This window comes from Panicum virgatum, chromosome 5N (genome assembly GCF_016808335.1).
Source record: "Panicum virgatum strain AP13 chromosome 5N, P.virgatum_v5, whole genome shotgun sequence".
Lineage (NCBI taxonomy): Eukaryota > Viridiplantae > Streptophyta > Magnoliopsida > Poales > Poaceae > Panicum > Panicum virgatum.
In genome coordinates this window covers 47,020,198-47,034,184 of record NC_053149.1, presented here as the reverse complement: position 1 = coordinate 47,034,184, position 13,987 = coordinate 47,020,198, and the positions used below count along the sequence as shown (strand labels likewise).

The 13,987-nt window shown below is 46.3% G+C and overlaps 1 protein-coding gene across 1 annotated transcript; it reads right to left on the bottom strand.

Annotated features, from left to right (window-relative positions):
- Window positions 1-6,354: 6,354 nt before the first annotated feature.
- On the bottom strand, window positions 6,355-10,421 carry LOC120673412 (kinesin-like protein KIN-13B). The gene is made up of 12 exons (XM_039954233.1): window positions 10,191-10,421; window positions 9,925-10,095; window positions 9,250-9,435; window positions 9,023-9,130; window positions 8,834-8,911; window positions 8,666-8,747; window positions 8,427-8,586; window positions 8,033-8,335; window positions 7,701-7,919; window positions 7,155-7,614; window positions 7,022-7,087; window positions 6,355-6,946 (listed from the first exon to the last, which is right to left on the bottom strand). The coding sequence occupies exons 1-12, from the start codon at window positions 10,284-10,286 to the stop codon at window positions 6,767-6,769; spliced, it is 2,109 nt and encodes a 702-aa protein (XP_039810167.1). The 5' UTR covers window positions 10,287-10,421; the 3' UTR covers window positions 6,355-6,766.
- Window positions 10,422-13,987: the final 3,566 nt, after the last annotated feature.

Here is a 13,987-nt window from a genome sequence, read left to right as displayed (position 1 = left end):
GATGAACTCGCTGACAAGTTCCTACCTGAGGAAGATCCTCCGCCGCTCGCAAGCATTCTTCTAGCACCAGAGACATAGGATATGCCCGCTCTCATCTGGAGGGCAAGTGTGGGGTGTGGGGAAGAAAACTACCAAAGAGATTTTCATGGTCTGTTTCTTGTGTGGAATCGTGTATCCATAACACCGCTATTTATAGGCGAACGTGGACACGAACGGACACAGTACCCAACGGACCGGTCAAACGGGACACACCAAAAGTCCTCACCTAGCCGCGTCCCCCCTCTTCAATGCCAATGGGCCAGGCCCAGCGCGCCGAGTGGCCGCCACCCCACTCGGGGCACGGCCGCCGCACGACCAACCAATGGGAAGCGGCCCCGAGCAGGAGAGAAGCTGAAGCATCTGCGGCGTGATGATGAGACGCACCGGCAGGCCTTGAGACTCTGCGGTACCAGCTCCCCAGCCGGCAATTAAAACTGGTACACCCTCGTCACGCCAGCACTGGCGTCCACCAAAAGCTGAGAACATAGGCAGGCGGATGGGAAGCTCTGGTCAGGGGTCATCAAACTGAGTCCAGCGGCTCTGCGATTACCAAAATTGTTGAGCCACTCGGGGGCCTCTGATGGGGGGAGTAAACCCGGGACCCATAACAGGCCTGACTCGCATAAGGATAGCCCAGTGGATCTCCTGGGCTTGACACAGCGCGGCCCACCAACCGGCGTGGGCAGCCGCCTTCCTTCATAAGCCAGCACGGCTGGGAGCTCGACCGCCCGGAACACGTGGAGGCTCCCCGACCTAGCGCCCCGGGTCAGAGCCGTACCAGACGACCCGAGTTGTGCGCTCCAAGATTGCCGCCCTATAGGACGGACATGCCGGACAAGCCAGGTCCCCGTACAGGCTCCATGACGCCCACTCCCCTTATCGCGCGGCGTGAACATGGGCTACAGGGCTCCCTAACAGAGGGACAGCACCACCCTAGCGGGCCCCGTGATGCAACAGGAGAGGGCGTCACCGGGCGTCACCTCCCGTGGTGTAATGATGGTCATCCCTACACACCACTCCATTACGCCAGCGAACATGACCGGACGGCCCTACCTGGCCTCGGTAAGGCACCCCTCATCGGGCGTGCTGTCCTACAGGCAGGGGCTACGCGAGGAGGACGTGAGGTAGCCCTGCGGATAAGTAGCGTAGACACAGGCGGATAAGACCGGAGATGATCCTAGAGCGACCAGGCTATCCCGACTGGCCCAGGATGGGACAGCACTTGAACAACCCGTTGTCCAAGAAAACCAACCAGACTCAAGCTATCCCACTCCCGACTGACCGAGTGGGCCCCGACGACTGACAAGGACGAAGGACTCCCAGATGGAGCCGAGACACAGCGCTAGATATATGTAAATGGAAGGCCCACCTTGAACAATAAAAGTGAGAGCCCCCCGCGTAGGAAGAGGTTAGACTCCTAGAGGTTCAACACTGCTGGATACTGTTTGTAAGCTCCCCTCAGTATTTTGAGCACCCGGGCTCGAGAGCAATAGAGCAAGAACACCAACCCTATACTGGACGTAGGGCACTTTCGTCCCGAACCAGTCTAAATCCTCGAGTCTTTGCGTGCTAGACCATATTCGATCAAGCGCACAATAAATGAGCAATCGAGTAGTTTGGTAGTCGCCCATTTCCCGCAGCGACAACAGCTTTGCGAATGTCTCCCAGGCCTCATTCGGTGTTTCTGCATCTCTGATGTGCTCCGCTAGATCTTCCTCAATCGTTGTCTTCAACACGAACATAGCCTAGCCAGCTTTGATTCGCCACTTCCTCAAGCCTTCCACATTCTCCTTCGCTGGAGTAGTAGTCTCGGTGGCTGCCACAACCTCCCATAGGTCCTAACCCATCAAGTAGGACTCTATGCAGGTTATTCAATAGACATAGTTGTGGCTATTGAGCCTTCTCATGCCACCTGCGCTCAAGAGATCCGCCATATCGACTGACGCCCAGCGTCACCTACGTTTGGTCCCAGACCAATGTTCCTTCACAGTCCCGGACTGTGATATCCAGCAAATCTCCCCTTAGCGCCTTCTCGGTGCCACACCGAGCAACGTAGGCTCCCCACACTTACCGACCACTGCACCGACAACTATGAGCGCCCTGCACTCACCACAAGCTCCTCCTAATCACGGTCCCTGACTGACCAGCTCTGATATCAATTGTAGGGAAACAAGGTGGCCCTAATATCCACTATGCAGAGAACCTACATCTAAGACGCACCAACTCACTCTAGAGTCGGTTAGCCTTTTCAATTTCTAGCTACTTAGTGTATAAGATCCGTTCGATGGCAGAGCCGCCTTCTCGCTTCCGGGCGGCAGAGTCTACCAACAAATGAAGCTGGCTTCCGGGAGACAGAGCCTTCCTACGATGAAGCCTAAACCCTTTTGTGATCCCGGGTGGCAGAGCCAACCTACGATAGATCACAACTTATACACTAAGTATTTAGAAACTGGGAGACTAACACTTACAAGGGAACTCAAATCTTTATTCATAACTCAACATGATACAACACAAGATAACACTTACACTCTTTATGTGACTATCCTATGACTCACCATGACACACCTACACACTCACACCATGGCAACCTTGCCATGGTACCTAGGACTCAAATGTCACTCCAAGTCATAACACTTGGGGGAGGGGTGACACCCCTATTTATACTAGTACACGACCTCTAGGATGTTGCCACGTGGCAACATTCCACACTATTCTAACCAAACTATCCAACTCTAGAACATTCTCATATTTATCCTAATATCTAGATATTTTTTTACCATACATAAATATCTAGATTCTGGACTCTTCTTTACTTTGCCATGAAGAAACACTTCTAGATTCTTCCATGGCAAATATCTTTTCTTTTATGCTTTCCAAAATATTCTAGATTGTTCCACAAGTATGCATTGTCATAATTCAACATTAGCGTTATATGAATCTGATGGCGGATACTCGGATACTCATACTACACACCTTGGATTTCTCCTGTTGCGGAGACATGTGAAACAGTAACTGATATCCACAGTACTTGTAGTGTTTTCCATTTTTGCAAAGAGAGATGTTTCTTTCTTTCTAATTGCTATAAAGTTCTTATGAATGAAAAATTTGAGCTCTTACGAATATTTTGGATAATATGCATATTATGGTTCCTTGAGGAGTAAATTTAAAAATCTACAACTATTTGGACATTGATTGCACAAAACTACAACCGATTGACCCTTTGTAAAACTATCACTATTTTGACATCTCGTTCCAAAAGGCTGCAACTTTCTTACTACAACTTTTTGAAAACACACACATACACAAACTTTCTTACTACAACCGTTCCTGCTCCCGAGAATCCCGCCCGTCAGTTCATGAGCCATTCAATTTTGTTGTCCATATGAAAAAAAAATGTCCCGAATTGGATAAGCAATTTTTAAACCAATTGTTGGAACAATCCTACTTGTATATGATCTTAAGGCCCCGTTTAGTTCGCGAAAATTTTCCTACAGTACCCATCATATCGAATCTTCGAACATATGCATGGAGCATTAAATACAGTTGAAAAAATAACTAATTACACATTTTATCTGATTATGACAAAATGAATCTTTTAAGCCTAACTAATCCTATGACTCACCATGACACACCTACACACTCACACCATGGCAACCTTGCCATGCTACCTAGGACTCAAATGGCACTCCAAGTCATAGCACTTGGGGGTGGCACCCCTATTTATACTAGTACACGACCTCTAGGATGTTGCCACGTGGCAACATTCCACACTATTCTAACCAAACTATCCAACTCTAGAACATTCTCATACTTATCTTAATATCTAGACATTTCTTACCATACATAAATATCGAGGTTCTAGACTCTTCTTTACTTTGCCATGAAGAAACACTTCCAGATTCTTCCGTGGCAAATATCTTTTCTTTTATACTTTCCAGAACATTCTAGAATATTCCACAAGTATGCATTGTCATAATTCAACACTCCCCCTCAATACATACTTGTCTCCTTGGATCTTCTGTGCTCTGCTATTCCGAAACTTCTTCTCCTCTTGTCTTGGTAACATGATCTGATCTTCCTTCGACTCGCACTTCTCAACTTTTAGTTGGAGCTTCCTATGGACTTCGTGCAAATATGCATCTCCTTTTTCTTCTTTACTCTTCTAGTTGTTTGCCTTCTGAACTCTTCCTTGTATGAAGGGAAAATAACCTGAGTTCGTGACGTATTGGCATACCTGAGATCTTTGCAACTATATCCTTCCTGAAGCTTCTTCACCTCATCTCGTGTTTTCAAATCATCATGGATCACCAATGCTCCCTCTGCCCCATACTCTTGTGGCTCATCTTCACGAAGACTAGACTCTATCTTTATATCTCTAGTATCTTCCTCCTTGTCACTTAGAGTCTCCCAATCTTCATCATCATTACATTCAAATACTATAAATCCAGTAGAAGTTTGCTGGAGTTCAAAGAAGTCCCACACACATCCAAGAATATCTCCAAGCCAACCAAAGAGCAAATTGATCACATCTTTAGATTTAGCACATGCTTTGTGAGTGTTAGTGCTAGATTAGCTCTTGAGTGAGTGAGTGAGTGAGCAAGGTTGTGTGCCTTGTGCCTTGGTTCTAGGAGAGAACCATCTCTTGTACTCGGTGTGCCGGCCTCTTGGAGTCTTGGTGGCTCGCCGGCAACGTCATCGACCCTCCGGTTTGGTGTGGAGCGGCGACGGCATCTTTGTGCGGGGGACGTGGAGACCCCCACCTTTCTTGGTGAAGCTCCTTAGTGGAACACGGGGCCAAGGTGACCGTGATTGTGTTCACGAAAGAGACTTGGTTGCCGAAAAACAATACTCTTTGTGAGTGCTTCAACAACGTGGATGTAGGTGTGCTTTTGTGACTAACCGAACCACGGGATAAAACCACGTGTCAAAGAGTTTGTTTCCTCTCATCACTCCTTTAAGCTTTTGCAATTCATATTACAACTTGTGTGCCTCTATTTTTCTAGAGTAGTTTCTTGATAGGATTGGCTATAAGTTGCATAACTCTTTTTGGATGAGGATTTTCACACTAGATGAACTGTAGTTGCACATCTAGATAGCATGATATAGTTTACGTTTTGTGCAAATTAGTTGAAATTTGAGATTAAAGTTTTTAGTTAGCCTAATTCACCCATCCCCTCTTAATCTATGAGCACCCGATTCATTTCACTCCGGCCGCCTCCGCCTCCGGCTGCCTCCGCTTCTGCCTTCGCCTTGCGATCTTCACCTCCGCCTCCGGCCGCCGGATCTCGCCGCCTCCGCCTCCGCCTCCTCTGCAACGCACGCGATTCCAATCGCGCACAATGAATAGACATCCCCTTCCCTCCAGCCTCGCAGCCACGACAGCCATGGCTGGCGCTCTCGGCGTCTTCGCCTGCTGCCTCGCAAGGTCCGCGGCGTCCGACCGTCGGGGACACCCCCTCGGCTCGGCGATCGGCGGCCGCGCCGGCCCTCGCTCTCCGCCCTCGCCGCCACGTCTCCTCCTCGCGCGCCGCCGGCGAGGATTTCGTGCTCGGAGCATACATAGGATGGATGATAGCCCTCTGCGTCTTCCTCCGCGCCAAGTCACAGAATATGGATGGAGAAATTGCGCGCCTCGAGAAGGTGTGGGAGGAGGAGGTGGCCGCGAGGTAGAAGAAGCGCGAGCAGTGATCCCCTACTGGTGCCAACCGATGATCCATATGAGACTAGTTCTTAGTACTCCGTAGTAGTTAGTAGTGGAGTCGGGAATTTTCAGGCAAGTACTATCAGTGAAAGTAGTTATGTATGGTCCAGTGATGCAGCAAGCGAACTCCGATCATCAGCATTAAGAGTTATTTGGTCAGTAAACCAGATATTCCCAGTGAAGAAGGTAGGCATCACAACATATCTTAGCCATTGTTTTTGCATTTTTCTGAAGAATGCTTCTGAGATCCTTTCAGCATTCAGATCACTGGCAAAGTTTCCTCTTTTAGATGCAAAAACAGGGGACAGGAGCCATTACTATACCCATCAACACAACCACAGTTTGAACTCTGACTTGATTGAGAATAAGCCATTTTCAGTCTAAGTGCCACTAAACATGAACTTAGGAATACAATTTGTTACTAGGTTGGACTATCAGCTGGTGCAAATGCCAATTTGTTCTTGCGTTAGATTATCATTATCATCAACGCAGAAGCAAATCAGCACCTGCAACCACCTGAAGCTGAAAGCACCAAAAGCAGCTAAAAGATGATCTGCTTTTGTATAAAAAGGTATTCGAACAATCACATTGTATTGAGGTGACAGGAGTGGATCTCACACAATAAACATCGACAGATAAGGAAACAAGGTAGCCAGACAAATGGTATGCGTAAACAGATGATAGAAACTGATAACACTGGAATTCTTCATACAGCAGGGAAAAAAGAGGTATTTGTTGAGTAACAAACAGCAGGTACTAATGTGACGTGCAGATATACACATGGATAGAGCGCACAAACACAAGGATGGCACAAACTCTAGTACAAAACAGGTCACGGAACCGGTCATGCCAAGAACCAGGGAACCATCATGGCAAGAAGTAAAACCAGCCATCTAGGTCTGCACTTCTGCTGGCAACGCGCCTGAGGTTTTAGGACTGCAGCAGTATGGCAAACACCGATAGGTGCCCACCTGTCCATCTCAGAGGGAGGAATCACAGTAGCGGATGAATGTGAAGTATCTACAATCAAGGGCACTGTGCATATATTAGCACGCTGTTCTCATTCAGACGCCTCTGGAATTGCTCCAACCGAGATTGTAAGTCCACAATTCCAGCAGCCTTCTGCGATAGTATACTGCTTAGTCTTGCAATGTAATCATCTAGTTGGTTACCAGGCTGATCCGCTTCCCCTATTATGTTCAATTCCTGATCAAGGCAAAGGTCTTAGAGCAAAATAATTCAGCAATCCAATGTGGCAATGCAGAATCATAGGGTATTAACCTCTGTTAGGATGGCCAGAGTCTCTTCGACCTGCTTTCTATGAGCGCTAACCAAATCCTCCTCTTCCTGCAGCAATTATCCAAAGTATCAGTCATATTGTATCAAGATAATCTTGAAGAGGCAATCACATTACCTGGAGGAGATCATTTAGATGCTCATCTTCTTCGTCTGGCTCAGCTCTTCTGACTGGGTAAGCAATGGAATTTCCCATATTATTATCCAAAGCAGAATCTTTGGTTTTCCTTGCTGGTTGTATTCCCTGCTGGTACATTATATCTGGTACTTCAGCTATGTTTGGTGCCGTGCCACCCTTGCTTTTTTTTTCCTTGAAATAAAGACCATTTAATGATCTGAACTCCACCCCTTCCTTTACCTTGGGCATTCGATCAGCAAATGTGGGAGTTGGCTGTTCTTTGAGATACTGCTGCTGTTTTGGCCAACCAAAATCTCTTCTTTCAGTGATATCATTCATCATCTCAGAACCAGAGAAAGAGGGCACAACTGAAGGTAGTGGGGAAGGACTCGATTCTCTTAAAGGTACTGCCGAAGGCACATCTTTCTTTGCATTGCCTCCTTTTGACAGACTCTTCACCCTGAAAAAATAAAAAGCCTTGCTTATACTATATTATAAGGACATAAGCAGTTATAGAAACAGAAAGAATGGAGGTATGGTAATCACCTGTCAGCATATCTCAATGTGTTCAGAGTATGCTCACAAGAGCCAGAACTAGGGGAAATGCATGATATCATGACAGTGCGTGAGTCTCCAATGAATGAATCACGCAAAACTTCTGTTAATTTGCTACCACGGAAAGGAATATGAGTCTGATCATTATCAAGAGCTCTAATGCATTCTTTCAAGGCAAGCAAACTTTTATTGATCTCAGCACCCTCGATTCTGCATTGCATTTCAGAAAGGATAGTTCAGTACACAAAATGTCGATATCTTTATGAATTTCTCTAAACTAGGGGGGGTGGGGGGGCAGAAAGTATGTTAGTATGAAAGGTGACCTTGTTTGTTTATCATTATCAGTTGTATCAGCACCACGCTCACTGCCAGCAAGATCAATGAAGGACAACTTGCCGACTGGTCTGGGTGGTTTGGAGTCATTGCCATCAACACGTCTTTTAATAGCAAGCTGGAGAATGGCATGAGACCTTGAGGACTCTTCGTTTGCACCAGTCGTACCAGTACTTCTGGTGGCACTGCCTTTTTCAATCAACTCCTTGATAGTTTCAACATCAGACACTCTATACTCTTGTAAACCAACGATGCAAACCTTTTGCTTTCCATCCTCTCTCATGCAAAGTTTACTGCATTAAGCAATAAATATTCAGAATGTGAGAAATAGCAGACCCACAGATAGGCACCATTCTGAACATCACAGATTTGGTGGCAACTCACCTCCTATCATTGAGTAGGTCGAATAATTTGCCACCGTATATCTCAAAAAAGCTGACAAATAATTGAAACCCTTGGTTGCGGTATGTATGGTGCATTAATCTCAGGATATCTTGAGAGGCCTTAAGAGGAAGGGGCCTCATGGTGTATGTCTTTCCACTACCTGAATGGAGGATATTAGTTGAAATGATATGAAGTATTCTGCAGAAATAGGATGTATCTAGAGTAGGACGGGCATATACCAGTTTGTCCATAAGCAAAACAAGTTGCTTTCGTTCGATTAAAAATTGCCGGAACCACAGGTTCCACTGTTTCGCGATAAACCTGTATATTGGAGGAAGACAGTGTTTGGGAATGAATTTACAGTACTTAAAAACACTGAAGAAAAAGGTTATGCAATTTGTACCAACCTCATCATTTGAAACATCTTCATCTAACACAGCATCAAATACAAACTCATGCTTTTCAACATATTCAGTAAGATCAACCTGTGAAATGATGTGCCAGACATTGAATGTTAAGTGAAAACTGCAGAAGCAAGTTACTATTCTTAGGAATATAGACAATAGATACTGAAGAGAGAAGAAAAACAAGCAAACCTTAAGTTTAGTCTCATGGACAGTCAGAGAGTTTGATCTTTGTTCAATGTCTATGATATCTTCTTCCTTTTTTGATATTTCCTTTTTATTAAGTGGTCTTTTCCGCACCTGCATTTGACATGTCACATTGAATCGGAACTATTAAAATTGGGCAAGTTACGGCATTTCAGGTAAGCCAACAATAAAATATTTATCAGCAACTGTGGTGCAAAACTATAGAAACATACCACCACTTTGATTTTCGCAACAGGTGCTGCCTTCGCATTCTCAAGGAAGGCCGTCAGGTAATTATTTTGAGGGAAAATGGTAGACTTGCTTATCTGCTTATTTGCTGTGAAGCTCATATCTGAATCATCCAAACCTCCTCCATAGCCAAACTTTTGGGCACCATCGTACATCCCAGGTACTTGAAGCTATATAAATATTATATGAACTTTAGCTCAAGCTAATATATATTTTTTTAATGTGTGATATCCATTGTTGCAATACTACATTGTCAGCACAATTGTTAGGACTAAAAGGAAATCAATGAATGATCAAGTACATAGCATCAGCTGAAGTAACATATTAGCATACTGATGTGGTGCCCCATCTCAACAACCAACCATGATTCTATCAAAGCTATATTTGTTTAACATTCCGGACTCTGCACATGCGAATTAGCACGCCTAAAAGAAGACCATGAAAAATACACCCGCTATCCAAGTCGATGATCAATCAACTAACAGATAAAAGCGATTGTTGTCGTGAATCCATGACCCTAACCGTTACAAACAGAACGTCAGATCCAGCACGCCGACAGCATTCTCGAACAATACGATTTATCCCAATCATCCGAGGTTACCCAAACAGAAGCAGAAAAGAAAAAAAAAATTGAAAAGAGCGCAGATGATTGGGCTCACATCGGGGATTAACTCGGTGTCGAAAGCGTGGAGATCGAGCAGACCGGGACTGAGCTGCTGCCTCTGCCCCGGCGAGTCCCCCGCCACGGCGTCCCCTCCGCGCAGCCGCGCCGGCGTCGTGGGTTCCACCGACACGAAGATCTCCCCATCCCCGCGCCGCACCCCGCCGCGCTGTACGCACAAAGCGATCCCTCCGATGAGCTCAACCCGGAAGAAACCGGAAAACCCGGGCTCCACGCAGATCTCGATGAGCCATTTGGCCGTACCTGCTGCGGCGCCCACCGGCCGGCGCCGGCATTGGCGGGCACGTCGAAGAGGAGCTGCTCGGAGGAGTACCGCCGCCGCCCGCCGCCTCCGTTCATCGTCGCTGCCGGCGAAACACGGGGGCGAGCGACGCCGTGTGGAGTGGAGGGAGAAGGCCGAGGGGAACTGGTGAAGGGGACAACGGGAGGCGGAGGAGCCGCTCCCAGTGGACTAGAGTAAAAGGCCTCTGTTTCGGAGAGGGGAGGTGGTGCTTTTGCGGATTGCACCCTGGGACTTGCAAGACATTGCGCGGACACCCCCCGAGTTTGAATTTTGAGTGGAGTTCAAGGTAGCAGCAGGTAGAGGCGACCAAAAAGGTGGGGTGCGCCTTGAATCTTGAAGCGAGGGGACCTTTCTCTTCGGCTGCCTTTTGGGTAGGCAGCGCCCGTCTCCGCCGGCCTGGTTGGTGAAGTGGGGATCTCGTTATCATTTCTTTTCAAATTTTCATCAATTTTATGGAGGGCCATCGACATCGGTGACTTTCTTCCTTTTTACTTCTATATTCACAAATTCAATGGTTTTTTCTTGTAGTTTGTTTTTAAAAAAAATTACTTGTGATTTGTGATGCTGGTGCTTATCGAATGCTAGCATCTTTTGCTGAAATACGTGCTCAGGCACAGTCGCGAAAAAATTAGTAATGAGTGATAAGAAAACTGAAGATAGTATAATGTTATTTTGTATGCATATGCATATATGAGTATCTGCATCTATTGTGTTTAAAAACATAGGGTTCCTTTTCTAGTTAATGACATCTTTGATAAGATTCTAGCTAATCTCTTTGGAAACTGGTGGAGTGGGGACTTTTTTTATCCCTTTTTTTCAAAAATAAAATCATACATTTTACGGATGACTATCAACATCATGATTTTCTTCATGTGTTTCTACCATGGTAAAAATGTAGGAACCAATCTCAAATTTAACAAAAAACTCATCATGTTACATTGAGATTCACGATTCATAGTTCAATGTTAGCATCATTTGTTTGTTTGATTTCTTTTGAAAGGGAGCAGATTTTGTTATCACAATGGAATAGTAGTATCTCTCAGTTGCATTGCCGAGTAGAATGGTAGATCATGAAAGCAATGACACCATACTATGCATGGGTAATGAAACCAAAGGGAACCCTGTATTTCCCCAGTTACGAAAATATGAAATTTTGGCCATGGCTCCAACACATTTTTTTTTTTTGAATTGGAACAACTTTCAAGGATCTTCGCATTGGAATCGTAAACTATGTGTATAATTAAGTTTATTATCTTGAAAAACATTGCCACAATGTCATGTTTTATTGCATTTGCAAATACATTTTCACAGAAAAATATAAAAATAGTGGCCAAGTCTACAACTTAGGGCCATCGTCTCACCTAAGCAGTGATGTTCTCGTGGCTATTTACATGATGATGAAGGACAAACGTGTAGTAGCTTCCCATATTTTTTTTACTATCATAGCATGCTTTCGGGAGGCCTTGTTAAGTTCGCGAATTTTTTTGAGTTTTGGTACTGTAGTACTTTTGTTGTTATTTGACAATTAATATTTAATTATGGACTAATTAGACTTAAAAGATTCATCTCGTCATTTACAGTTAAACTATATAATTAATTGTTTTTAATTATATTTAATACTTCATATATATGTCCAAAGATTCGATGTGATGGATAATGCACCAAAATTTTTGGACATACATATGTCCGAAGATTCGATGTGTAGGATGATGCACCAAAATTTTTGGAACTAAACAATGGCCAGAGTGCAAATCCACTACATGAAAACGAGCGAGGGGGTTTGACGCAAATTTATACGTCCCAGTGTCCCACGGGCACGTTGCGGCCCGTCGGCGCCCTGGCAGATGATACATCGACCGAGACCCCGCGCCGTACGGAGGCGGGAGGCGGCCCTCCGCCGGCTCAGCACGCGGTTACCCGTCTCTGGCGTGTGGGCCAATATCTTTTGGGAGCATGTTATGTTTTATTATATTGTGGAGAATACGTGCTAATCTTTTTGATATAGGCGAGGGAGCCCATCACCACTCACCAACCGGCCAGGCCACACGTATAAACCAATTAGACGTTACTCCAAAAAAGTTTTTTATTCGTCGTGTTAGAAGTCAATTTCTTATATACCATTAGAAATTATACTCAGCCCTATATACCTGTATACTGCTGCAAGGCCGGCAGCCCATGTTCTTTGGCACTTTTTCTTGTCCCTAAATGTTTGAACCATATTACCACTGATTGCTGGAATTGTGCCCGCTTGTCGTCTCCACCTCCGCGCAAACTTGGCATTTTGCCGTTGAAGCAGAAGCATCAAGCACAGGCCAGCTTGCTAGGCAGAGTGGATGAAACAAAACCGAAGTAGTTATGGGGGGCTCTGGGCCTCTGGGGTTAGTAACTCTGGCTGCGTGTTTCGGGATTGCAATTTTAGGATTCGAAACAACGCGCTTCGCAATTTTACCATTTATAACATTAATGTCGTAGAAATAGGAATTCAAACATCAACAGCTTGATTGTTCTACCATTTGGTATATTTTCCCTATTTTTTTCTTTTTCATGTATTTCACATGTGAAAAGACCCTTTTACCCCCTCATCATTTTTTTCCTCCCCACGTCGGTTCCCTGGGCGCTAGGCACTGAGGCAGGCGCCGCCGCAGTCTGGCTAGCCGCCACCGGCTGGGCAATCCTGTCGATGTGGCAGGCGCTGGGGCACCAGCTACGGTGCGAGCCCGAAGCCCTTCTCGACGTCGAAGCGCCGGTTCCTGCCATGGATACGGGGGAGCAGGGACTTCAATAAGAGGAGCTCCGAGTCGCTCTCAAGGAACTGCCGTTGAAGTGCATGGTGAGCTCCGTCTGACACGTGATCAACATGAAACGAAACGTTTCTGATCATGGATGCATTGGCTTTGTAGCTTTGGATGGTAGCCCTGATTGTGTCACGATGATGAATCTCCGTAGGACGACAATGTGGCCGGCAACTGGGAGACGCGCGAGTTCACGAGCTCGGGACGCAGAGATGAAGCTCCAGACGCCGGTGTTATTCGAATCCATCGATTAGCGTGATGACAGCGCCTACTGGGAGAGAGCGCGCACGACGCTGGTGGTGGTGCTCTGTGCTCGCCGCAGCGCTCCACGCCAACCACCCGACGATGCCCACGCGGCCAGAGTTGGATCATATCGGACGTGCTCATCTGGGTCGGCTCGTCGGAGTAGAGGAAACTCTGCGACGACCAGGCCACCACCGCCCTCGGGCGGGCCGGGCGCAGCCATGGCGACGCCACCCTCGGCTGAGGCAGGCGCAGCCATGCCGGGCGCGCAGTCAGGCTGCCACCACCCTCGGGCAGGCGGGGTGCAGCCATGGCAGGCGCGTATCAAGGGTGGGGCGAGGCAGCGCGCAACGGTGGGGCGGTGGCCGGCGGTCGAACGATAGAAGTGTCGTCGCGATCGGAGAGCAGAAGGAGAGAAACGATGCATCCTGTGCAGTCCTCCAAACGGCAAGCCCAATACAATACTGAGGGGTGAAAGGGTCTTTCACTTGCAGAATACATGAAAAAGAAAAAGAAAAGAGTGGAAATATACCAAATGGGCGAAGAATCAAGGTGTTGATGTTTGGAGTCCTATTTCTACAATATTAATGTTACAAATGGCAAAATTGTGAAACATGTTGTTTAGAGTCCTAAAATTGCAATTTTCTCGTGTCTGGATGGGGGGTTGACTAAAATTAGGCACTCCTCTTTTACTCACTTTTAGTTACCTATTTTCCAAATAC

Excerpts from the sequence above, each read along its gene's own strand:
- LOC120673412 (XM_039954233.1), bottom strand. The coding sequence starts at position 10,286 with ATGAACGGAGGCGGCGGGCGGCGGCGGTACTCCTCCGAGCAGCTCCTC. Across the intron at positions 8,912-9,022 it reads TCCATGAGACTAAACTTAAG|GTTGATCTTACTGAATATGT; the intron begins GTTTGCTTGTTT and ends ATCATTTCACAG. Across the intron at positions 8,748-8,833 it reads AAGATGTTTCAAATGATGAG|GTTTATCGCGAAACAGTGGA; the intron begins GTTGGTACAAAT and ends TCCAATATACAG.